General features: G+C 44.7%; 1 protein-coding gene across 5 annotated transcripts in view; it reads right to left on the bottom strand.

Annotated features, from left to right (window-relative positions):
* The window catches only part of TAOK3 (TAO kinase 3), a 1265547-nt gene that overhangs the window by 807427 nt on the left and 431437 nt on the right, over positions 1–26683 (bottom strand). For all 5 annotated transcript variants that reach the window (XM_078667094.1, XM_078667097.1, XM_078667098.1 and 2 more), the window contains 2 exons: positions 21109–21154; positions 15626–15722 (listed from right to left, as the gene is read on the bottom strand). In XM_078667094.1, the coding sequence (XP_078523220.1) occupies positions 15626–15722; positions 21109–21154 (143 nt within the window). The remainder of the gene's footprint in view (positions 1–15625; positions 15723–21108; positions 21155–26683) is intronic.

Below are 26683 nucleotides of genomic sequence, written 5' to 3'. Positions count from 1 at the left end.
GTGAAGCGTAAGGCCAGTTACCTACATCTACCATCCGCTGCTCGGCTACTAGTGCAGAGAGAGTTGAGGATGTTAAAGTAATGCTAGCGGCTTCCGGGTGGGGCGCGGTCACGTGGTGACATTGCCAAGGGGATGGGAGTGAGGCCATGGGCTACGGAAGCTGCGTTGAATCAAAATCCCTGTGGGACATCTGCAAAACACGCGAAGCGCGGTGTGTAACCATGGAGATGGATCGAAAAGACGATTGCTGCAAGTGCGCTCACGGCGTTCGGCTGAGCACATACGTAGTGCATCAGATCGAATGTAGCATTACTTTAACATCCTCAACTCACTCCGCACTAGTAGCCGAGCAGTGGATGGTAGATGTAGGTAACTGGCCTTACGCTTCACTACAGGACTGTAAGTAACACTAATTCTTTTCCCACAGAACCCTTCCATACCGAGTTTGCCATTTACCGCGCCCCTCGGCAATCAGTGGTCTCGTCGCTCATTACCAGCTCGTATTCTATATTTACAGAATATGTCAAACTATGTGACGTGACTACCCCCTGCCGCCGAAGCAATTTACGGCATAACATAAGTAAGCCTTTCCCCGCCATGAATTATCTGTGTGTCCCTTCAGTGTTACGTGTTTGTTAGTCCTTATGTGATATGTATGTTAACGGCCAAATTTGGCACATCGAATTTCCCTGACCACCACAATAGGGTGTACGGAATGAGATACCGCGCCTCGTTGGCATTGACAACAATGAGTGAGATTGTGATAAACGTAGTGCATGCAACTGAGCACGCACCTCTTGATCAACGTATGGGTCCTGGCACAAAAATAAACCCCCCTTTTGGACACTTAATTATCCACGTTTCGATCACGCAGAGCTTTCCTAATTACAGTGGCATGAAGTATGAGAGCACAGAGACACAGCACGACGTAACAGGCTAGGATGTACGATCGCGCCTGATACATGTTTACTTTCTCTCTTTTCCACAGGTCTTTTTGCTTTTCACAATAAATGCTCCAAATTTTTTTTGACTGAGCATTTTAGCTTTGGCGACACTGCCATTTGGTACACGAGGATTTAGGATAGGGTGCGCCTTTTAGGGGGTGCATACCGTTTATCTCCTTGTTTATGGTCCTGATGAATACCGGGTAATCCCAACTTATGGTAGAAACATGTTGACCTACACACCAATACACATATAGAGATACTTTGGCCGTAACTCCCCTCTCAGTATCTCCCTTACTTTCAATATTGTCCAGTTGCTTTTTAATAAAAATCACATTTTCTATAAGCTAAACCAGGACAATTTTTAACATCCTTTTTTGCACTTACATCCACAACCTGCTCCACTGTACCTCAGGTGTTGAAGCACACCCTGGTGACGCTAGGCCACCAGGGTGGGCCCCGATGATGAAGCATGTCACCACTAGGCTGGTGAGTGAGGGTTTTTTTACAAAAGGATGAACCCTTTCCTTTGGCCAGTCAGAATACCCCATTAGGAAACTCTTCTTCTGGGGGTACTCCTCTGTTTGTTAAGATTAGTCCTTGATCAGGGGATCAGGAGTACTTCCCGTTCACCTCAGGTGAACACTATCCCTTGCTCTCTCTTTTGGTTTTGATGAGCAGCTACTACTGCCAGACATTTTGTAAATACCCTGGGAGCAGTGGAGGCTCCGAATGGATGCACTTTGAACTGGTAATTCTGCCCCGCTACTACAAATCTGAGATATTTGTGATGAGCAGGATGTATTGGAATGTGGAAATATGCATTTTTAAAGTCTAGAGTAGACAAAGTCGTCTTGCTGTAGAAGTGAGAGCAGTTGTTGAAGTGTCACCATTTGAAAATTATCTGATAGTATGTAATGATTTAACTCTCTGAAGTCTAAAATGGGTCTGAGAGAGACATCTTTTTTGGATATTAGAAAGTACAGGGAGTATACGCCCAACCCCTGATATTGTAGTGGTACGGGCTCTATGGCTCCTTTCAAAAGGAGAGACTGAAGCTCTAGTTTGAGGAGGTGTAGATGGTCTGGGGACATTTTGTGTGAATGTGGAGGAATGTTTGGAGGATTGTTGGTAAGCTCCAGGCAATAACTAGGTTGGATAATTCCTAGCACCCATTTGACTGTAGTTATTGATTGTCAGATGGGTAGGAATTGTGAAAGACGTCCGACAGGTGTTGAATGATAGGGGGAATCGTAGGCAAATCACGGTTTGTTATTTGAGGGGGAGGTGCAGGTGTTGGAACCTCTACCCTTGCCATTCTTGCCTCTGTAGTTTCCTTTAAAGAAACCTTTTGAAGAGGAGGGACGATTGTTCCCTTTGTACGGTGTAGGGGCAGTGTCTGAAGAGATATTCTTGGACCCCTACGAAGGTGCACCGAAAGGAAGCACGAGTAGAAGGGGACTGTAGGGCATCCATAGACATTGCCACTTCTGTCCTTTTTCATATTTTATAAGGACGTTTCAACTATAGGACCAAAGAGATGTTGTTTGTCGTATGGTGTGTTGAGAATGGAAGCCTGAGCTTCGGGTTTAAAATCCTGAAATTCTTAAACATTTGTTTCATCTTAGTAATACACTGTTACTGACGGCTCTAGACGCAGTGTCAGCTGCATCTAATGCACACCTAATGGAAGAATTAGAGATGAGCTTTGCCTCTTGCACGAAGTCTTGAGTTTTGGATTTATGCTCATCGGGTAAAAATTGGAGCAACTGTTCCATTTCATCCCAATGCGCCCTATCGTACCTGGCTAAAAGGGCGTCGGTATTAGCAATACCCCAGTAATTTGCAGCTTGGGAGGCTACATTTTTCCCCAGAGACGTCTATGAGCTTAGACTCTTTGTCCGGATGTGGAGCATTCCCCAACGTCTGTGAATTGGCCTGTTTGCAGGCATTAGAAACTACTAAAGAATCTAAAGGTAACTGGCCCTTGATGAAAACTGGATCCGATGGTGCAGGTTTATATCTTTTGTCTATCCTGGGGATGAGAATGCGTGCACGAACAAGATCCTTAAATATTTCGTCCACATGTCTTAACATACCCTTGAGCATAGGGAGAAGGTGGGTGGATCTTTGGGAACTACTAAGGGTTTCAAGGAGGAAATCCTCCGCTAGGGATTCCTTATATAAATGCACCCAATGATATTCAGCAGCTCTGCTTAGAAGCTCTATATAGCCTACATTATCATCTGGTACAGAAGGTTTGGTAGGATAAATGTCAGGATCATTATCTGTGGGAGAGTCTGTAGTATAATCCTTCCAAGGGTCTGCAGGTGAAGGATCATTGCCCCCATCCCCACCATCCTGATCATTAGGTGGTTGTGGGGAATTAGTAGTAGTAATTAGTAAAAGCTGTATTTGTGGGGAAGGAGGTGATGGGGTGGAGGAGGAGACGGGTTAGTACCCACGTTTCCTTTTTAAAGGAATGTGATAAGTGACCTCCGACTCAGATCTGCGTTTATGTGGCAATTTGGTTGCAATGTGTCCAGTTTTTGGATTCATGTAGAGTTCCTTTTGTTTCGAGTCTGGTTTTGAAGGTGGAACGTCAAAACGGGCTCCTTTGGTGGTATGGACCATCTTTATGTTTCGGTGCCAAGGTTTCCGGTGCTGGTTTCTTCAGTGTCGAGGATTTTGGTTCCGAAGCCTATTGTTCGGAATCTTCTCCGAAGAGGTCCAGAATGGATCTGATGTTTTGGCTCTTTATGTCGCGTCATCACTCCAGACGGTCGTAGTGCGTTTTCTTCAAGCGGAAAGATTTACATGCGTCGCAGTCCTGTACGCTGTGCTCCGTAGATCAGCACAAGATGCACACTTTGTGTGAGACGGTGCGACAAAACTTTGTGTGGTACAGAAGGCAGAATTTAAATGGAGTCTGTTCCATCGACTGCGAGGTGGACAGACGCGGGTAGGCCCGACGGCCTTCCACGAGATTCCTGTTCTAAAAGAGTTTTTGCATTTGATACAATACGCGGAAAAATTTGAACACACGTTTGAAAACAATACCGTCGAGGTTAAGTTGATTGAGCACCGAGGGGAACCTGAGAAACAGTTTTGAACCAGAGATCAACAATTCCTGTCCGAACCCTATTGCGGAAAAAACTAACAATGGAGTCGATGCCCATGTGCACTATCACCGAAAGAAGGAGTCACCTACCTTGTGACTGGAAAGACTTCTTCAAAGAAAAACAACTTGTAAACGTACGGACCCAACACTAGATGGCAGGAGGATGCAAAGCATGTGATCTACAGCTCACATGCCTCGAACATGTAATATCCTTCTCTTCCGTTTGCACAGCTGAGTATGACAGATGGGAAGGGAAGCAGGCTGCGCTGTAAGGGCTAAGCCTCCTGTGCAACATGGGTCAAATGAACTTGGTTTCCCCACATGATGGACATCTGCACCCGTAAAAGAAAAGAGAAAGGACAAGAAATCCCTTGCAGATGTATTAAAGCTATCACCCTTTGGGTGAAAGTGCACCCCAGAAGGCATTGGGGATGCTTTTTAAAATCTGGGTATTTGACTCAAGGTGCCCCAGAACTCCAGTAGCACTACGGGAACCTCTCTGTTATGTAAGAGGGGTCTGTAGCCACCAGGTGGGGCACACCCATATTTTATTAAGTTACACATGGTAGACATCAAGGTGTTACGGTACTGTGGCCCAAGTGCTCTTGTATTCATGCCTAAAATGTTTGTTCGATTGCCAGTCTTGTGTAAGAACTTTGGTTGCATGTCTGCAGTGTGACCGAGCTGGTTTGTGGATCCTGGTAGAAGGTCTTGGGGAAGGCCAAAGCCGAATAATCTTCTTCGAACAAAACCTGGAACACGCCATACAGCTGGCTTCATCGTGGTCCGGCGACAGGCACTTGTTGCACACCGGGTGGACGTCGATGTGGGGATACTTCGATCCACACACGGGACACTTCTTGAACGGGCTCCGTTCCATGTTGTGTCGTCGAAGGTCTTGCTGCGTCGACTGGGCCTCGATCACCGAAGAGCCACGCGACTCCCCGGAAGTCCAACTCGGGAACTGAATCGGAACAGAACTGGGCACCGAACGCAAACAATACCGACGGGTCGATAAAGGCCTTCGGGCCTCGAAAAAGTTTATGTTGATTCCGAACTGGAGATAACGAAAGTACATCCGAACCCAATGGCGGAAAAAAACAATCTGGGGATGGAGTCGATGCCCATGCGCACTGTAGTCCAGGGGAGGAGCCACCTATCTCGTGATACTTCGAAGACTCTTCCAGGACAACAATGCGCAATCATCCGGACCCAACACTAGGCGGCGATCTATGCTATAGATATGAATTCAGCAGCCCACATGCCTCGAACCCCTCAAAACTAAGGCTGCTTATCATCCTCTAAAGGTGGTCTGGTAAAAGAACCTCGGGTCTCACTCCGAGTGATCGCTCCAAGAGCGATGACTCCGGCTGGACTGTCCACAGAATCAATCACCAAACTATGGTGGAAGTGCTTCATCTGGTGAGTATCCAAGTCTTCTGCAAGTTAGTAAAACAATGTTTTCGTGGCTAGAAGTTGCTAAAATTCTGAGAATGAGGGCTCTGAATAAATGAGACCAAGCAAACTTGTGACTACTAGGCAAAAATATCTCTTCACTCCATATCGGAGTACTGAAAAAGAAGCTGGGTAAACAGAAGAAAGCTAGGGAAGGCTCTGGAACGAGAGGCAAGGCTTCAAAGCTTAACATGCAGTTTGTATACAAACCGTTGAGGAGAATATCTTCGTTGGCCTCGACCTATGCTATCAAAAATAGGCCGGAGTAGGCAGGAATTCCACATGAGGAATAAAGGGCACACGGAGAGGGTAAACACCCCCTGCTCAAGCAGTCTGGAACTGTTCAAGAAGTAGCAAAAGAGGTCAGATAAGAAAATGCAACACAGGGAAATATATGATGCAGTCCCGCTTGGGGGAGGGCGGGGGGGTTAAATCGGAAGAGACAATCCAGCCAAAAAGAGGGACAATCTAAGAAAAGACGGGACAGGGTCCAGGAAAGAAGAACAACCTACTAAGGCGAGGGAGAGGGAGGTAAGGAAAGCTGCAAGCTACGAGAAGAATTGAACATCCAAGTAGAGGATGAGGCACATCAAAATGAAGGAGGCAGTTGTGTTGCTGAAAAGACAATATTTAGTGCACAATACATGGACAAACATGACGGAAGTTAGCCCAGGAAAGGAGGCTGTAATCCAGGGAAAGATACTCTGTAAAAGAACAGACTGCTTAGGCAAAGATTACAAAAAGATTGAAAACGAAGACTGAGCGAAGATGAGAGGTTGTCATTTTTCGGTGTGCAACAAGACATCCAATGAGAGGAGCATATTTCGTTTACTGTGTTCTGCAGATAATTTCGGTAGTATTTTCGCAGTATTATGTATTTCTTCTTTCTTCTATAACAGCACCAAATGTTGCTGACCATTTTAATGTTTCTCTTCTGAAATACCTTGTGTTGCCTTTAGATGGCAGCATAAACCGACTTTAAATTGAAATGTCTTAGTCTGAAAATGTCAGGGCAAAACTGGTGCAGCAAAGCTTCGAAATACTTAATTGCAGTTCTACAGCTTTACGTTGATTTTTAGAGGCCCTCAACACATTCAGCAGGAGAACCCAATGTTTTAAAGCCACTCTATTCACAAGTCACCGATGTCCGCTAATTTCAAGGCTACTGTTTCTGTGCAGTATAACATATTTTTCCCCTCAAAACGTGTGGGTACGTTTACTGATACGGACTTAACCAGACACGAAATGTCTGGCGTCGGATGCCAGCCTTTTGGCTTTGTGAATGCTTGATTTGTGCTGTTATGAGTTTTCCAAAACTGTATTTTTTGTTTTTGGGAGCTGCCGGACATATATATATACATATACATCACTCCACCCCCCTCCTGAAGTCTCTACACTGGTTGCCTGTACAAGCCCGAGTCCAATTTAAGATCGCTTCCATCGCCTTTCTTGCTCGTCTAGGCTTAGCTCCAGCTTTTATCTCTTCTGAGATTACCCATTATGCTCCATGTAGAGAACTCCGTTCGTCCTCCCAGGCCCTTCTTATGGTTCCACGTTTCCGGAGAAAAAAGTGGGGAGGCTCTAAATTTGCCACCCTGGCCCCGTCCCTGTGGAACTCCCTCCCTTTGGAAATTCGATCCCTCACTTTGTACCCACAATTCCGGAAACAACTCAAGGCCCATCTATTCAAGAAATCTTTTGAATAACCCCTCACGGCCCCCTTCCTCTTTTTTCTCTCAGTAGTTTGTTAGTGGTAGCGCCAAGAAACCGCTGGTGTATGTGCGCTTTTACAAATAATTTTAAATTCATATACATATATATACATATATACATATACACACATATATATATACACATACATATATATATATACATACATATATACATATACATATACACACATATATATATACATACATATATATATATACATATACACACATATATATATATATATATATATATATATATATTCTAGATTGTCTAAAAGCCAAAATATTTTTGGTCTCATAAATCCCAGAGTGTGTCACATGGGTAGTCACTTGGACATACAATGAACTATGTGTGTATGGATGTGCTCGTTGTAAAAGGGCAAAATAAGTTAGCCAGTGGTTGAAGTGGACTGACCAGTTGCCACTTGCTGTATACTATAGTGGGTAGAAGAAAAAATGTAAATGACACAATAAGAGATCTATAGATGAATAGGGCTAGCTGACAGTCCGTATTATAGTATATTACACAAATCATTTCGGAATAATCAAAAGGAGCTTAGCTAACGCCAGGCCTAGAGAGTGGCCCAAATCCAGGACTTTTATTTAAAAAAACCTTAATAAAGGTCTACTTACATACGTTTTAGAGATAACATAACCCAACCAGTAAGGAAGCGCAGGTGGGATCGCCAGACAAAGCAGGACAGAGGGCTTTATTTATCATGAAAAGTAAACATCAGTCACGACCGGACATCGATAATAAATTAATTGGACTTTCGGCAAAACACCTATTAAATTACTGCAGCGCATTTGAAAATGCTGCTGCACCAATACTTCCCATCTATGCGAGTGATGATATGATTTTTCTCATAGAGCAAGCACGAACAAAGCCAAATGGCCTCAATCTTTATGTATGGCATATAGACGGCTTAAATTTTGTGTAATAAAAAATGTCCTAATTAAAAAATATATGCAAAAATATATACATGGATGGGCTTTGGATCAGCCCAAAGCCCTAGAGGTGGTGTAGGGAAGCGCTTGGTAAGATTAGCAAGACTAGCTGCGAGTCTTCAGGCATATCAGTAAAAGCTTGAACGGATTTCTGGTTGGCATAATGCCTATGTCGATTATCTTTCCTGTCTTCCGGTTGATCAACAGGGAATGGGTGGTGCAGCCATACTGGTTAAGTAAAAAGAAGGTGCTGTTACCAGTATGTACGACTGAGTAGTCCATATCAACTGGAATAGACTGAAGAAATGGAACATGGCGCAGTTTTGAGTGGAGCTGCCCTCTAGGTTAAGAATTGTTGAAGGAGAGAGTTCAGTAACTCTTCTTGTGAGCACATATATTTGAGTGTTCGACGAGTTGTCTGAATGTTAAGATACATTTGTGACCAGAAGTGATAAATGTGTGCTTCCCAAATGTTTACATAAGAGAACAATTAATCTAGCGCCGGTGAGCTGCTTGAGTCAAACAGTTACCAAAAGGACAGATGAGGCAGAGTTTTGGTGGTTGAGAGTGGATGACTAAGTAATCCTGTGGGTAGAACAATGTATGGAATTTAAAGTGGGGCAGCAAGCTCAAAGGAAAAAATGTGGGACCTAGGAAGAGCTTGGAGTAGTGTATATTAATACTTCTTTGGCCTTTTAGTGATTATCAAGAGAGCTGAGGGCTCGGAAGGTGCTGGCAGATGTTCATTCAAAGTGGTTGGTAGTGAAGCTTCATGAGAGAAGTAACCACGAAAACTACTATTGGCATTTTGGATGATTTTTTTTTTTTTTTTTTTTTTTACAGCGGAAGGTTATCCCTCTGCTGTAACTACTGATAATGCACCCAGTTGAGTTTAATGCAAACTACTGTACAACTCTCAAGCCGAAGGAATTGTAGGGAGGACTAACAGAATGGTGAAATGAGCCATTCAGATGGCTGAAGCCAATCAACAGGGTGTAAAAATTGGTTGCAGAGATGGTGTGGCTAATCCCATGACTGGATAGATTGACTCAAGAGTTCACATTTCTTATGAGGCGGAGGAAATTGTGGATCAAAACTTTACAGCATGACTAAAAGAATTGATGTTGGGTGAGAATAAGGTTAAGGATGTGAATATTCATGAAGTTGATGATTTGGCAGTGGATGATTGGGTCCAAATCAAATCAGGTACAGTATGTGGAGGTTCAAATACGTTTTGCGGTCTATACACGGTCAAAGAAGTATTTGATTTTTATATGGTTCTGGAATTAGTTGAACCTCAGAAGAGTGGTGATCTGCCAAAAAGAAGGGATTTGTGCTAGTGGTGTAGAAGAAGGAAACTGTAGCTTCTTGATGATGTATGAGAGTTGAGGGAGTCTCAAGTGAGAAGAGAAAAAGAACTACCCAAGTAGAGATGTAGTTGATAGTCTGGAAAGAGGCCTGGAGTTTGGTGGAAGTGCTATGCATGTATAAGAAGTGGAGACACTGCTCAGTGTAAACAAAGATTTGAGGGTCTCCGTATATTTAGAGCATTACATGAGACATTAACTAGATAGCCAGTTAATACTGAGTCTAAACTGAGCAAATGCCTTAGGCTGAGTTTGAAATCTTTAAAGCCCAGTGCTAATTCTTGTATCAAGACATCAGATGCACTTCAAAAATGCTGGTCGATTCACTGTTAAGTCACTAGAGTCTATTAAAGTGAAACCATAAGGTGTATTATCTATTAAAACCCGAGTGTGGTCATCCATGGCCCGCCAGCAAATTATTCGACTCCGCCTGGAATTCTCACACTCACACAACAACAATCGAATTAACAACATTACCAAAGAACTCGCATAACATTCTTCCTCATCCCTCCAACACATTGAACTGAAGAAAGCAATCAGAATAAACAGGAAACTAAAAAACCTACATCAAGTGAATTACAGAACTCAAGTTAATATGTATGTGGTCAATAGCTGGGGGATACTCAATTTAACCACAGATTGCTCACCTTTTATAGCTATCCCGGCCAAAGTCTGGAACTGGAATTTTTCAAGCAATTGCTCATTTGCCCCTGTACGTGGGACGATTGAATTCCATGGCAGCCTTGAACCGCTTCTAGAAGTTTAGATGCAAAGCACATCTGGGTACCTTCTTTGTGCACGGACATCAGTCTATCCAGCCTCTCGGAAGGGGGCCAACTGTAACAGATGGGGGCAACACAACAGTGTGCCACATCTAACTTGGGACATTTTCATAATCACATGCGTCCACTTCAAAGAACAAGGATGAGGTGACAAATCTGAGGTTAGAATATCCAACAGAAAGAGCACTACCAAAGGTAAGTAGCTTGTTGTTCTGATGGACACTACTAACGCTAGATTCCTCACCTTTTGAATAAGTAGCAAAGCAGTACCTCTCAAAAGGTAGAGAGAGGTCTGAGGAATGGACTCACACCAAAAATTCCTAAAGTATAGAGTGAACAAAACGGCCCTCTCTGCTGACTTGAATTTTGAGGCAGTAGTGCTTGGTTAAACTATGAAGAAACAGATCTGTAGCAGGCTGGCAGATGCTCAGTACTGCGACACCACTCACCAATGCCACTGCAGCAGCATTGGCTATGGTTAAATGAGCTCTTAAGCCCTCGGCAGGGTTCTTTTTGCCCAGGGCATAGCATGTTTTTTAATACACAGGATGACCTACATGGACAAGGTTAGTTTTTGCACTGCCTTCCCCTTCTTAGTACCAGCAAACCACACAAAATGCTAGATATCAACTACTCTGGTGCACACAATAGAAACTGAGAGCTCTCTTTTGGTCTAGCCAATGAAGCAGACGATCCTCAGAGGGATGTGGAAGAGAAAAAAGGCAGATAAGGTACTGGACCGACCCAAGTGGAAGGGCAATACAACTTTCGGCAGGAAACAAAGCATGAGCGCTCAACACCAATTTGTCATGGAATAAGGTGATGTACTAGGAGGTAAACAACCTTTACAACGCAACTTTAACCACGCAGTGCCTTTACAACGCAACTTTTACAACGCAAACCATTACAACGCATTGCGCTGGGGGGACGCTCTAGGATAGGGAATAGGTTTAATGTACTATCCAACACCTTCCCTACTATCCACGGGGACTGGAGTTGGAATAGTAAATTAAACAATTCATTATCCAGCGCCTAAAAGCACTATGCGTTGTAATGGTATGCATTGTAAAAACCGCGTTGTAAAAGCATGCGATGTAAAAGCACGCGTTGTAATGTCATACATCCGTACTAGGAATGTACGGAGTGCACAAGTAACAGAAATATAGGATCATCTTCAGAACTTGAGGCAGGAGAGGTGGCAGTAGAAGGACATACGGGGACCCATTTCCCCACTCTAAAGTAATGCCCCCTCTTAGTGGACTCAGCAGTGATGAAAAGATGCAACCAGGCACACATCCCTCTACGAAGATGCCGTGAAGCACCTCTGGAAGAAGATACCATTTGTTGTCTGCAAGCTGATACTTGCTGAGTTCATCCACCTTGGTGTTGAGAAATCCCGCCAAATGATTAGGCAGCCTCTGGACTGCTCAGCCATCATGTGCAAAGGCACATTGTCTCTTGACACAAGGTTCAAGACCCCACATCAGCCTGCTTGCTGCATTACTACATGGCTGTCATGATGGCCGTCAAGATATGAACTTTAACATCTCCTAGATGAACGCCCTAACTCAGAGACAATGAGTGTCGCAGCTTCGACCTCTGGTTTAGACAGGAACAACCACCTGCCACATGACAGGTTGGTGTCCACATGCCACCACTACAGGTCCCGAGCCGTCTCCTTCGAGAAACAGATACCATCCAACAGGCAGGCAGGCCCGATGTTGCACCCATTGAAAGCAGGCAGAGCACCTTATGGGCACAAGGGACCAGAAGGACATTTCAGCAACTCCTTGTTAAGGTAAAACTGAAAATATGGGCAGCGACCACCGCCATCATTTTTGTAAACACCCAAAAGACATAGGTAAGTTAAAAGATAGAATGTCAATTTGTCAATGCTCCGACCCCAATAAGAACCAAACAGTGTCTTTGGGACTGCAGGGCAAGAACATTAAAGTGCATATCCTGCTGGTCATAGGACATCATTCAATCTCTCTGATCCAGGGCGCAAACAACCTCAAATTAAGTTAGCATCTTGCATTTGTTCTTCCATAAGAAGGCATTCAGAGGTCAAAGATTTAAAATATGACTGAGGCCTCCATCTTTCTTGGGCACTAAAATATAATGGGAGTTTCACCCCTAGTCTTTCCCCCCCTTCTGGACCCACTCTATGGCCTTTTAGGCCAAAAGCAATTAACCTTCCTGCAGAAGGATGGTGACATGATCCACTGAAATTTGAGTGAAAAAAGGTGGGAACGCAGAGGCTGCGAAGAACAGAAAAAAACCCTCAGAACAAATTTCAACTCTCATTTATCGGATGTTCTAGAGTTCCACCTGGGTAGGAAAAATCACGTCTTGTCCCCTTCCAGCTGAGCATAGAAAAGGGAAGGGAAATCAAAGTGGCTTATCAGTTATTGCGGAGGGAGATGAAGATTGTTGTTCTTGGTGGTGCCCATGACACAAGCTATCACCACATCCTTTGAGACTGCAAATCGTTTGGGCTGACTACTGTATATGCTGTGAAGTTTGCTTTTGGCAGTAAGCTGGGCCCCAGGACTATCCACTACATTTTCTGTACTGTTGGTGGAAAAAACGGGCCAGGAAGCGTAAGTTGAAGGAGTGAGCAGTCTTTAAAATCCTCCAGAGCAGAGTCAGACTTTTCCCAAAAAAGTCTGGAACCATCAAAAAGTCTTGTCAATAAGAAATGTTTTAATGTCACGGAAAAACCTGTTGCATGCTTCCAGGCACAATGTCTGATTCTGACACATGGCCATGTAAGGCTCATAGAGTTATGTGTTAAGGTCAGCTCTCATATTTCGCAGTGTCCTGTCCCTCCTGGATTGTTTAGACAATGGCATTCCTGAATTCAGCCGGGATGGCCAGCAAGATCTCGCTGGCCATGTCCCAAAGGGCATGTGTGAATAAGCCCGGGAGAGAGACCGTGTTCTGGGACTTAAGGGCTAAGCTGGTGGATGAGAGCACTCTTTTGCCAAATGCGTCTATTCATTTTTGCTCCCGATATGGCAGTGCAGAAGAGTACGCATCAGGGTTGACAATTTGTGGAACCTTGGACCTCCCATCACTCAGAATTTGGTTTCAATTAGAAAGACCAGGTCTACTCAAGGAGGCCTACGTAAACTATCCACTGTGTGAATAAGTGATGGAGCAGAGTACAGCTTTGGCCATGATGCCATCAGGGTATCTGTTAATATCGTATTGAATGGTAGTCAGGGTTCAGACATAGAAGAGCTAGGTTGCAAGAGCTCTGTTAAAAAGTTAGCTTAAGTTTCTATAATCAAATGGTCTAACACTTCTGCTGCTCTGTGGAAAACAACCATGAAAGAGGCACTTTTCTCAGTGGGGTGACCTTGGTAGAGATTCCAATTCTGTGTCAGGAAAAGTATCTAAGTCACTAGCATTTTCAAAATCTAAGCATTGTCCAGCTTCAGTATAATGAGGGCGAGCAAGCAGTCAGTCTTCTCATCGTCATCCTCAAATTTTGTTTTTCGGAGACCTTAAACGTGTCTGCATCTGAGCCGAACAGGGACTCTAATCCTGACAACGAGAACGAGGCGGAGATGGAGAGGGCATCATCAACAGTTGAAGGATGTGACTTGGTTTGCTCATAGCAAAGCATGGGCTTGGCGTGGGGCAATTTCGCATTCGAGCAACAAATGGGTGTTAGGACCAATTTGGAACAGGGGCCGCTGAAGTCAGGGTCAGCATCTGGGTGGTCGGGCCCGAGTGGCGGCATTGGAAGATGCTGGAGAGAGCAAGGAAGAGGCCGAAGGAGGGGGAGGAGTGGGGGGAGGGGGAACAGCCCCAGGGAAGGGCTCACTAGCGGAAGTACAACTGGGGGCTCTCGCTGCTCCATGGGGCCTGACTGTGTTCCAGAAGTAGCAAGCATCGATTCGAAAACTTGGTGAATGGCCTCTCTGGAGATTTCTATCTGATGCTGGGTTGGCAACAGTCCAGGAAAATTGGGGCACATCAGGACCAACTTCACAATGGGCGTGTAGCTGGTACTTTGGATTGTTAATGCATTGCTTAACTTTGAGGGAGTCGTGAGGCAAAGACGAGACATTTTTGCACACCTGGGATTTTGACGAAGAGTTGGAGCACCAACGGGACTTTGTGCAGGATCAGCCTCGTGATTTGCAGCTGGGGGGGGTCCATTGTTTAGGATGCATTTTGCTCCACTTTTTCCCTTTCTGATACAGTTTGACCTCTTGATTCATAATTGCCTATTGGTGCAACAGAAGCATTTGTCACATGACTTCGAATCATGATCAGAATTAAAAACACCACAGGCAAACGTTTTCAAATACTTGACCAACTTCTGCTTCCTACAGTCACGGCCTGACTTAAAGGTAGTGGTCTCGGAGTGAGCCATTTCCCTAGCACAGAGTTTTATTTCTGGAAATTTCATTCCGTGTAAAAGCTGAAAGAAGTTGATAGCGAAGATCTGAATCTGTGTCCAAGGGGGCAAAAAGAAAAGCACTCATGTGCGTGCCAGAGGTTTTGCCTTTATGCAGCTCTGCATAGCCACTGTGGAGACTGATGGTGCTACCTGTTGGATTATGGAAGACAATTATGTTTTTAAAAATGCAGTTGGATATGCAAAAGATGAATAATCTATGATTAGAAGTATCCATCTGTCTGTTGGATGGTGCAATGGGTCTAGGAGGATGCAGCCCTAAAGAGTCTGAATATTGAACCTAGTGCCCAAGAAGAGCTGCTCAAAGTGTGTGTAAAATGGGGATTTGGTTTCATTGTTCACAAAAAAACAGCAACTTTTCTTCTTCTTTATTATTTTTTCAGAAGATGCCTGAAATTCAAAACAATGAACCAAGTCCAGCCAAAAATTGAGCCAGGACTGCAAGAGTAAAAGACTTCCACCTAGCACCATCTGCTCCAAAGACTCCGCGTCCTATGGATTTGCATTGAATTGCATATCAATCAGCCACCTTGTTTGACTAACAGAGAATAATGTCCCACGCTACCCTGTACACTTTTAGTCAGATCGCTCCCTTTTCCAATTTTTCATGCAGCTCAATTGGGGCTTTCAGTTATACAGTACTGAAAGAGTAGAATATTGAAACACACTATGCCCAAGGAAGAAAAGGGTGAGTCTATACACCAGTAGACTGAAGTATATCATTTTTCTGAGCCTGCATAGTAACAGCCTGGCCACCTGAATGGTTGGTCTGCAAACAGCACAGATTGGTAAATCATTTATTCAGCCAGTCGAAATAGTTTTCAGTCAAATCATGGAAAAAGCAGAAAACTTCATGTTTACCTGTGAATCATGTTATGGGAATGCAGGTAGGCCAGCCCCTGCAAGGCACCATGGGTAATGGCAGCAATCTCCACTTCTTGGAGTGGCTTCTTGTGTACTGTGGAAAAAGGAGACGCAAAGAAAGTCACCCGTAGTCTGCTATAAATTAGTGCTTGTTTAAAATGATAACGCTAAGCCCAGGAGACATTAGAAAAATACTATTCTGTGGAATATCAAAGGACAGAGACTCTTTTTGGCTAATCTATGGACCACAATTTAGCTATTTAAAAAAAGCTGATCGAAGATCTCAGTTCCAGAAATGTGGCTATTACAGTGGGTTAGGGGAAAGCTGTGCTATCAGAGAAAAATGGAATGCTGGTGGCTTAAAACAAAACAAAAAAGGGAACATGTGCTACATATCATCTAAGCCCACATACAGTTAATGAGTGCAGTCAACACACTACAAAGGAAGCCTAAAACATGATGGGTGTAATGTCTGAATATATCCCAGCCATTGGTAATTAATCATGTTGCATTCCTGTGCACCATTCTTTTAGCCCTCTGTGCCACCTCAGACAGGACCCAGCCATGTATGCAAGTCAGTCTTAGTCCTGCTCCAACAAGAACAGACAAGCATAAACTACCAGAAAAGTCTCCTCTGAATGGATGCACAAGCAACTTCAGGCCAGTTTTTTCTTATTCGGGATTCATCAGTAGGGTGCAGCTTAGTTTAAGTGGTTTAGAGAGCAGAGGACCCACCCCTGGGTATACCCGTCAGTTTCAGGGTAACAGGAATACAAAAACGTTATGTGTGGAACGCTTCAATTAATCTCATTCACTGGTGATTTCTCATGGCTGCATTCCAGTCCATCTCAGTCTAGAGTGGTACGGTGGCAAACCAATTATGGCCTGGAATGTTATCCAGAGTGAATGCCAGTAATTTAGACTATATGAAAGCATTCCACCCAAAACCTTTTGAATGTTTGGCAATCCAGTGAAGACACTAGGCCTGGGCGGTAAATTCCGTTCCGTTTGCGGAATTTGCGAAATTTGGGTAATTTCGCATTCGGCGGAGAATGCAAAATTGCCCACAATTCTGCATTCCGCGACTTCGCGAAACTTTTTGCTTGTTCGCGTTCACAAAATGCATGTTCATGAGTTATTTCCCCCCGAGCACGCAAACAGTGATTGCGAACAGTAAAAAAGCATCGCGAACAAACAATTCCGCGTGTTCGTGGAATTTCTGCGTGGTTTTTTTACCGTTTCGCAGAGATTTGCGTAACGTGATTACGCAAATTACGCCCACCCCTAGAAGACACAAGAAGCACTATATGGTGAACTCGAGTAGATGGGTCCAAGTGGGGCTAGTAACAAAACATGTATAGGGCTAGTTTTAGTATTTAGTCCATCCTGAGTAAAAGTACAGTTCAGACTACTACAATATCAAAAAATGTTTTTGCTTTTGTTAATTCCAGGTGCTCCGTAGTGGAATATTATGCAGTGCTGCAGACCACGATGAAGGTGCTACGAAAAAAGTGAGTGATGGTACCATTACTCGACTAACATAGGGTGCTGTGGTTGAGGACTCAGATGCATACTTAGTCTTGCCTTCAGGTTGAAGCAGAGGAGGCAAAGCAGGTCTGCGTCAGTATGGCTGTACTATTTTGATTTGTTATCCGTTTCACTATTTTTGCAGTTTCAAAGCCTGTGACTGACAAGTTCACAGCCTTTGAAAAATGCAGCTCGCATGGACAAGTCACACTGGAGTTGGAGATATCTTACGGACTCGCAAAGTGCACTTTGCAGGTCGTACTTAAGTAATAGTGGACAATGCAGAGTTTTTCATAAAAAACCAATTAAACAACGTAAGCTTACTTTTCAGGATAATTGCAAAAAACACAGTTGATGGACAGAATGTAGAACAATGTCATACATTCACCCCAGTACAATGATCTGGGCCTAAATCCATCGTTTTTTTGCACTCCACACCACCCTGGGTTAGACACTGGCTATATGCAAATCAGCTCTGACCCTGTGCCTCATGGGAACAGTCCAGTCCGAACTACCAAGCCATGTCTTTCCCAGACCTGAATCAAGCATCCAAGGACCGGTTTCTGGCTATCAGCCTTCATCAGCCTGGATAGCTTGACTCCAGTGGTGTGGAGTGCCTGGGACTCACGTCTGAGCATACCCAGCCCACTCGGGGTGAAAATTGCAAAAAACACAGTTGATGGACAGAATGTAGAACAATGTCATACATTCACCCCAGTACAATGATCTGGGCCTAAATCCATCGTTTTTTTGCACTCCACACCACCCTGGGTTAGACACTGGCTATATGCAAATCAGCTCTGACCCTGTGCCTCATGGGAACAGTCCCGTCCGAACTACCAAGCCATGTCTTTCCCAGACCGGAATCAAGCATCCAAGGACCGGTTTCTGGCTATCAGCCTTCATCAGCCTGGATAGCTTGACTCCAGTGGTGTGGAGTGCCTGGGACTCACGTCTGAGCATACCCAGCCCACTCGGGGTGAAAATTGCAAAAAACACAGTTGATGGACAGAATGTAGAACAATGTCATACATTCACCCCAGTACAATGATCTGGGCCTAAATCCATCGTTTTTTTGCACTCCACACCACCTTGGGTTAGACACTGGCTATATGCAAATCAGCTCTGACCCTGTGCCTCATGGGAACAGTCCAGTCCGAACTACCAAGCCATGTCTTTCCCAGACCGGAATCAAGCATCCAAGGACCGGTTTCTGGCTATCAGCCTTCATCAGCCTGGATAGCTTGACTCCAGTGGTGTGGAGTGCCTGGGACTCACGTCTGAGCATACCTAGCCCACTCGGGGTGAAAATTGCAAAAAACACAGTTGATGGACAGAATGTAGAACAATGTCATACATTCACCCCAGTACAATGATCTGGGCCTAAATCCATCGTTTTTTTGCACTCCACACCACCCTGGGTTAGACACTGGCTATATGCAAATCAGCTCTGACCCTGTGCCTCATGGGAACAGTCCAGTCCGAACTACCAAGCCATGTCTTTCCCAGACCGGAATCAAGCATCCAAGGACCGGTTTCTGGCTATCAGCCTTCATCAGCCTGGATAGCTTGACTCCAGTGGTGTGGAGTGCCTGGGACTCACGTCTGAGCATACCCAGCCCACTCGGGGTGAAAATTGCAAAAAACACAGTTGATGGACAGAATGTAGAACAATGTCATACATTCACCCCAGTACAATGATCTGGGCCTAAATCCATCGTTTTTGTGCACTCCACACCACCCTGGGTTAGACACTGGCTATATGCAAATCAGCTCTGACCCTGTGCCTCATGGGAACAGTCCAGTCCGAACTACCAAGCCATGTCTTTCCCAGACCGGAATCAAGCATCCAAGGACCGGTTTCTGGCTATCAGCCTTCATCAGCCTGGATAGCTTGACTCCAGTGGTGTGGAGTGCCTGGGACTCACGTCTGAGCATACCCAGCCCACTCGGGGTGAAAATTGCAAAAAACACAGTTGATGGACAGAATGTAGAACAATGTCATACATTCACCCCAGTACAATGATCTGGGCCTAAATCCATCGTTTTTTTGCACTCCACACCACCCTGGGTTAGACACTGGCTATATGCAAATCAGCTCTGACCCTGTGCCTCATGGGAACAGTCCAGTCCGAACTACCAAGCCATGTCTTTCCCAGACCGGAATCAAGCATCCAAGGACCGGTTTCTGGCTATCAGCCTTCATCAGCCTGGATAGCTTGACTCCAGTGGTGTGGAGTGCCTGGGACTCACGTCTGAGCATACCCAGCCCACTCGGGGTGAAAATTGCAAAAAACACAGTTGATGGACAGAATGTAGAACAATGTCATACATTAACCCCAGTACAATGATCTGGGCCTAAATCCATCGTTTTTTTGCACTCCACACCACCCTGGGTTAGACACTGGCTATATGCAAATCAGCTCTGACCCTGTGCCTCATGGGAACAGTCCCGTCCGAACTACCAAGCCATGTCTTTCCCAGACCGGAATCAAGCATCCAAGGACCGGTTTCTGGCTATCAGCCTTCATCAGCCTGGATAGCTTGACTCCAGTGGTGTGGAGTGCCTGGGACTCACGTCTGAGCATATCAAGCTAGCCGGGCTGAAGAGAGGTGTTACCTCGAAACCGGGCCGGTCCTCGGATGCTTGTTTCCGTTCTGGGAAGGACATGGCTTTTGTAGTTCGGACTGGACTGTTCCCATGGGGCACAGGGTCAGCGCTGATTTGCATATCGCCATTGTCTAACCCAGGGTGGTGTGGAGTGGAAAAACGATGGATTTGGGCCCAGATCTTTGGACTGGGGTGAATGTGTGACATTGATCCACATTCTGTCCATCATTGTTGTGTTTGCAGTTACTTTTCAGGATAAGGCACGGGAGAGTTATGTGCAGTCTGGGCTGCAAATACGCTGCTATTCTTTGGAGGGTAATTACCAGGAATACATTCCAAGGGGTACTGCTGAATGTAGGATGCAAGTACATATTACTGCATAGTTGTGGGCCAATCACTAAGTGCATTTATAGCCTTAAACTTAGGATGTGGAGCAGCTCAGATTTCACCTCAATGGCACCATTGCAGCCCAGAATAATATCCCACCAGGAAAGGCCCTAAAGTCCCAATGGGTCTTTTAAAATACAATATGGAGTTGTGGGATACCTTGCTGGTAAATGCTTTAAATTGAGCAAGTATTTATGTTTCTGAACTAAATCAGTCATTGGGCCATCTATAACAAAGGAGACAGGGCAACTGGAAACATCCCATCTCCTCCAAAGATTCCATTGTCAAAGTAGTGGGTAGAACTATAAGGGTTTGAATCCTTGCATGGGTCGGCTTCAAATGGAATTTTGAACAAACGTCAGCATAACTTTAGATACTGTGCTTTTAGATACTTCAGGAAAATGTGCTAATCTTCATCTGATATGTTGTAAATATATCATTGCTTTAAACGGGGTTATAATAATTATATAATTACATTGAAGCTTTCTCTGGTGTACCTTAGGCATCTGATTGAGAAGGTCAAAGTTTTGGTCAAGTTTAAGCACTATGAGTCTGAACCGATAAATATTGAAGTCCTGAGTTGTCTCCACTGAATTTAACCTATAAAGTCAGATTTGGGCCGTGGGTGAAAGCGATGATAGCTTTGATTTGGCATGGGGTGTTCACCAGTGTTGTGTGTTGGCCGCTCTTATCTGTGCCTTACACTTATCAACTGGAAGGTCACTTAAGGAGATAGACAAGATGCTCCTAGGTAGGGCTCTAAATGTATCCCTGTTAATTTAGATGTGGTTGATGTCTTTTTAATGAATCGTACAGCAAGGGATTTAATAATCTGACTTTTGCCCCCCAATCACAAACTGAAATGAATGATTAGAGCAAAGTGGAGAGGTAAAACATGGAGACAATGCAGAAAAAACAATTTGCCCTCCATAAGGTGAAACATTTTATTACTTACCTTCCAACAAATCTGAAGCGGACCCCAAGCAGTACTCCATGACCAACTGTGAGAGAACAGACATTGCTTGGTATTAGCACACAGACTTCAGCAATCCAGCAACCAAGCAAATGAACAACATACAGTTTCATTAAATGCACAAATTCTTCACAGATGCTGAGTGGACCACTGTACTAGAAGGTCCTATTAGTGTAACGTGGAACATGCGCTTTCAACTAATACAATACTACATAACACAAAAAGCATATCTTAACCCGGCCAAAGCTAATAAATACGTCAGCTGCGCATATGCAGGGTGCCCGCAATGCTATACCATACACGAGGACCTACTGCACATGCTGTGGAGCTGTTCACGATTGGAGAATACTGGAAGGAAGTAACTGATGCCCTGACTCACCGCATGGAACGCGAGGTACCCCTGGAGTGTGAGACGTGCATCCCACACATTTATTGCAGGAGCAAAATTCAAAGAGTGACCTCTCGCTTTATCGCTCTGGGGCTGGTAGTGGTGAAACGATTGATTACCAAAAGATGGAAATTCCCTGAGCCCCCTAGGGCGCTGGCTTGGAAACTCTCCCTACAGATTTGGGCTAAAGCGGAAAATGTTGCACTGCACAGGGAGTACACATTAGGCCTACGCAAAATCCCAATTGCAACATACTGGGACACTATCTTGTGTGACTTGCAGAGACAAGACATCAACACTGATGACATATTGGCACTCATGACCACTACACAGCGCAAACTAGAAGCACATTTATATCCAAAGTGCAGAATAGAGGATACACCAGTAAAATCACAATCAGATACCACCTGATGCGGACCTGGCACCATGTACTTAGAGACCACGACAAGGAGGCGCGTATCTAATTGGGGAACGGGATGGGTTGCTCTAGTTTCAGTTAAAAAGAATACTATTTGCCTAGTTTTGTTCAAGTTTTCCCGAACGTTATTGCCCACCTCCCGAGTTGGCAGACAGACCCACAGCCCACACACTAGTATAATACCTATAAAACACTCCAATAGTTTACTCCCAACTGACAGAAAGGATAGGGCTAAATGAGCTGCGCACAATGAGTTATAATGACAGAATGTTTAATATGTACAACGTGAGTATTATACGCAAATTAACTCCATGGAAAGCAGAACCTATATGTAACAAAAAGAGTGGATGTAGCCTAAACAATTGAATAACTGAAATGAAGGTCTACTCTGTTCATTAAAAACGAATAAAAAACTATTTAAACAAAAAAATGAAATGGATAAATTCTTGTTTCCATTTTTACGTTCGAAAGAAAAAAAAAACAATTGTGTACCAAATGTAAAAAAACGTGGAACACACGGATAATGAGATAAATGTGATGCAGGAGAAAGACAGTAACAGAAGTAGTAAAAATAGCTTAAGAGAAAGAAATTGTGTGGAGGAAGTTGGACCAAAAGACAATACACAGAAAAGAAGAAAACATGGTATACAGTAGTGCTTTATTAACACAGTTTCAAAATGGATAAGAAATGCGTTACTTACCTGTAACAGCAGTTATCCAGTATTGGTGTCTTTCATAGATTCACATGCCTGAATCATTCCCCGTCGTCGAGATGGGAGCCCCGGTAATAGAAAAGTAATGTCCTATAGACATACATAGAGAAAAATAGGCCTAAGGGCCTTGCCTTAGTAGCCTATCTATGTCCTTTTGTGAAAAGGACCAAATTTCCAAAGGTAGCCAATCAGCTACCACCTCCCTCTAGAACCTTCCTGCCAGGAGCCTCAGTCTCTCAGATTTTCGTACGCACCAAGCTAGGTAGACGTAAGATATGCTCTGTAGTGAGAGATGAGTCCTTCCTGGGGAGGTGGGAGGGTTGCATGTGAATCTATGAAAGACACCAATACTGGATAACTGCTGTTACAGGTAAGTAACGCATTTCTTATCCAGTATTATGGGTGTCTTTCATAGATTCACATGCCTGAATCAGAATAGCAAGCAATACATTATGCACATATGCGATGGAATATAACAGTCTGAGATAATACATATCATGTGACTAGATACCATCAGTAATATAGAGAGTAAAGTAAATAAATGTGCATACCATTGCAGGACGGTGGGAAGTAGGAAGGCTCATCTTACTGGAAGAGATGGCGAAGTACAGCTTGGCCCACAGCTGCATCCTGCATCAGTTCCGTGTCCAGGCAGTAGTGTCTGGTAAAGGTGTGCGGCGATTTCCAGGTGGCCGCTCTGCAGATATCCAGAATCGGTACACCAGCGAATAGTGCTGCCGATGTGGACACAGCTCTCGTGGAATGTGCTCGGACTGAGGAATGTAATGGACGTCCGGCTTTGTCATGACAAAATGCAATTGTTGCCGATATCCATCTGGAAATGGATTGTTTGGAGAGTGGCATGCCTTTTCTCGGCCTGCTGAGGGCAACGAAAAGTTGTTTGGTCTTTCTGAAAGCTTTCGTTTTGTCCAGGTAAAATTTTAGACATCTCTTAATGTCCAAAGAGTGAAGAGATCTTTCCGCCACTGTGCCTGGGTTCGGGAAGAATGAGCGAAGCACAAGCGGTTCATTGAGATGGAAGTCCGAGGGGACTTTAGGAATGAAACGTGGGTTGGTTCTTAAGATGACTCTGTCTTCTCTAAATTGCAAGAAAGGATCCTGTATCGAAAGAGCTTGCAACTCACTGACTCTTCTGGCTGATGTTAGAGCTAAAAGAAGTGCAGTTTTCCAGGAAACGTATTTGAGTTCAGCCCTATGGATAGGTTCAAATGGATGTTTCATTAACTGATTGAGTACAATATTCAGATGCCACGTTGGTGGTATTCGTCTTGGTCTAGGGAAAGATCTGTAAAGCCCTTTAAGGAACTGTTTTATCAGTCTGTTGGACCATAGTGAAGGGCCTTTTGAAGACCTGGTGAAGCGAGAGATTGCTGCCAGGTGTACCCTGATGGAAGCATGCGCCAGACCTGTTTGGGCCAGATGCAGGAGATAAGGCAGTATCTGCTCTGGAGTGATTCTAAAAGGGTGTATATTGTTGTCTTTACACCAAATACAAAAGCGCTTCCATTTCAAGGAATAAGTTTTGTTCGTGCTAACTGCTCTTGCTTTAGCTAGGACTTCTTTGCACTCCTGCGGGATGCTTAGGTGACAGAATTCTCGGTACTCAGGAGCCAAGCCGATAATCTGAGAGATGTCAGATTCGGGTGGAGTATCTGGCCTTTGGACATCGAGAGTAGAGAAGGATGTTGAGGCAGTTGGATTGATGGACGGACTGAGAGGCGTCGGAGGTCCGCGAACCAATGTTGTCTCGGCCAGTATGGGGCCATGAGAATCAATGTGCAATGCTCCATTTTCATCTTCCGGATGACTCTGCTGATCAGGGGAAATGGCGGAAACGCGTACGCAAACACGTTGCGCCATGCGATGGAAAATGCATTTCCTAATGACCCCTGTTGGGGATGCCAACTTGCGAAGCTTTGGCATTTTTTGTTCTCCTCGGTGGCAAAGAGGTCTATTTGAGGTGTTCCCCATGCCGAGAAGATGTTGTCTAGAACTTGCTGGTTCAGTTCCCATTCGTGGGACATTGACCTCTGTCTGCTGAGAGCGTCTGCTATGACGTTGTCTTTTCCTGGGACATACTCCGATGTTAATGTGATGTTGTTGAGCAGTAGCCAGCTCCAAATTTTTTGTGATTCGCGAGACAGCGTCAGCGAGCGTGTCCCTCCCTGCTTGTTTAAGTAGTGCATTGTGGTCGTGTTGTCTGTCCTCACTAGCACTGCAGAATTTTTGATGCGAGGGAGGAATGCCTGTAGGGAGTGAAGGACTGCACGTAGTTCTAGGAGGTTGATATGCAGAGCCTTCTCTTGCTCCGACCATCTGCCGCTGATTTGTAAGTCTTGAAGGACTGCACCCCAGCCTTCGAGAGAAGCGTCCGTCGTTATGACGTGTGGAGTTTCTGGTAACAAGAACGTGAGACCTTTGGATAGGTTCTTGTGCTTCATCCACCAGCCCAGCGTCTCGGATATCTGTCGAGTGACGACTATGTGATCCTCGAAGGAATCTGTACATTGGGTCCACTGTTTGGTCAGGGCCTCCTGAAGGGGGCGCATTCTGAGCCGACAGTGAGGGATGAGTAGAATGCAGGAAGACATCATCCCTAGAAGAGATTTGAAAATCCTTACTTTGATGGTTGGTTTTGAAGATATCGCGGTAGCTAGAGTCATCAGTTTGTTTTTTCTTTCCAGAGATGGGAAAGCTTTGGAGGAAATGGTGTTTATAGTGGCCCCCAGAAATGTTATTATCCTGGTGGGTTGTAAAGTAGATTTTTCGAAGTTGAGAGTCAAACCCAGGTTCCGGAAAATGTTGAGACAGGCGTTGGAAGACAGCTGTGCGTCCGTGAGAGACGGTGCTTTCACCAGCCAGTCGTCTAGGTAGGGGAAGACCTGGTGATTCTGTTGTCTCAGGTAAGCTGCCACAGGAGCCAGGCACTTTGTAAAAATGCGAGGTGCTGATTTGAGGCCAAATGGGAGGACACAAAATTGGTAATGGAGACCTGCTACTTCGAATCGTAGGAATTTTTTGTGTCGTTTGTGTATTGGGACATGGTAATATGCATCTTGCAGGTCCAAAGATGTCATAAAGTCTCCTTCCTCCAGGGAGCCTAAGATTTCCTGGATAGTCACCATACGAAACGATTGGCTTTTCAGGAAGGCATTGAGTGCCCTGAGATGTAGAATGGGCCTCCATTTCTTCTTTTTCTGTTGGATTAAAAAGAAGCGGGAATAAAATCCCTTTCCCTTTTGAGCTGATGGGACTCGCTCTATTGCTCCCTTTTTTATCATGGAAGAGATTTCCTGCAGTAACAGACGAAGGTGTCTGTGATGATGTTTGTGAGGAGGGGTGAACGGTGGGATGGAGTTGAATTCCAAGGTGTGACCGTGTTGAATCAATTGTAGTACCCACCGATCCGTCGTAATCCTTTTCCAATTTTGGAGGAAATGTGTTAGCTTGCCACCAATTTTGAGCGGACCGGACGGTGGGGGGACTGGCTGCGGGAATTGGTCATTGTCTTCCGCCAGCCGTTTTCTTTTGCGATTTGCCTCTGAAGTTCGGTCTCCCGTAGGGGGTCTGACGACTTTGTTGTTGCTGCCGCTGTGGATATTGGGAGCGATTTTGATTATATGTGGATTTGCCTTGATAAGATCCTCTGTACGTGGATTGTCCTCGTCCTCTGTGCCCTCGAAAGGACTGGTTCCTGAATTGTAAAGTTCCGAGAGCCCTTGCAGTATCGGTGTCTTTCTTTATCGTCTGCAAGGCTTCATCTATTTTAGCTCCAAATAGTAGTTGTCCGTCATAGGGCATATCTACAACTTTGGTTTGTACTTCCTGTCTGAAGGACGTCGCTTTGAGCCAACCTTGCCTGCGCAAAACTGCGGCACCTGCAAGCTGTCTGAAGCCTGTCATGGCGACATCGACAGCTGAGTCTATGATTTCTGATGCCGATATTTGACCTTCATGAAGGAGTGCCTGGACCTCATTTTTCAAGTCATCAGGCACGTGCGTGAGATATGGAGCAAT

Source organism: Lissotriton helveticus, chromosome 11, assembly GCF_964261635.1.
Source record: "Lissotriton helveticus chromosome 11, aLisHel1.1, whole genome shotgun sequence".
In the NCBI taxonomy this organism is placed as follows: Eukaryota; Metazoa; Chordata; class Amphibia; order Caudata; family Salamandridae; genus Lissotriton; species Lissotriton helveticus.
The sequence above is the reverse complement of the archived record's forward strand: the minus strand, read 5'-3'. Positions and strand labels throughout refer to the sequence as shown.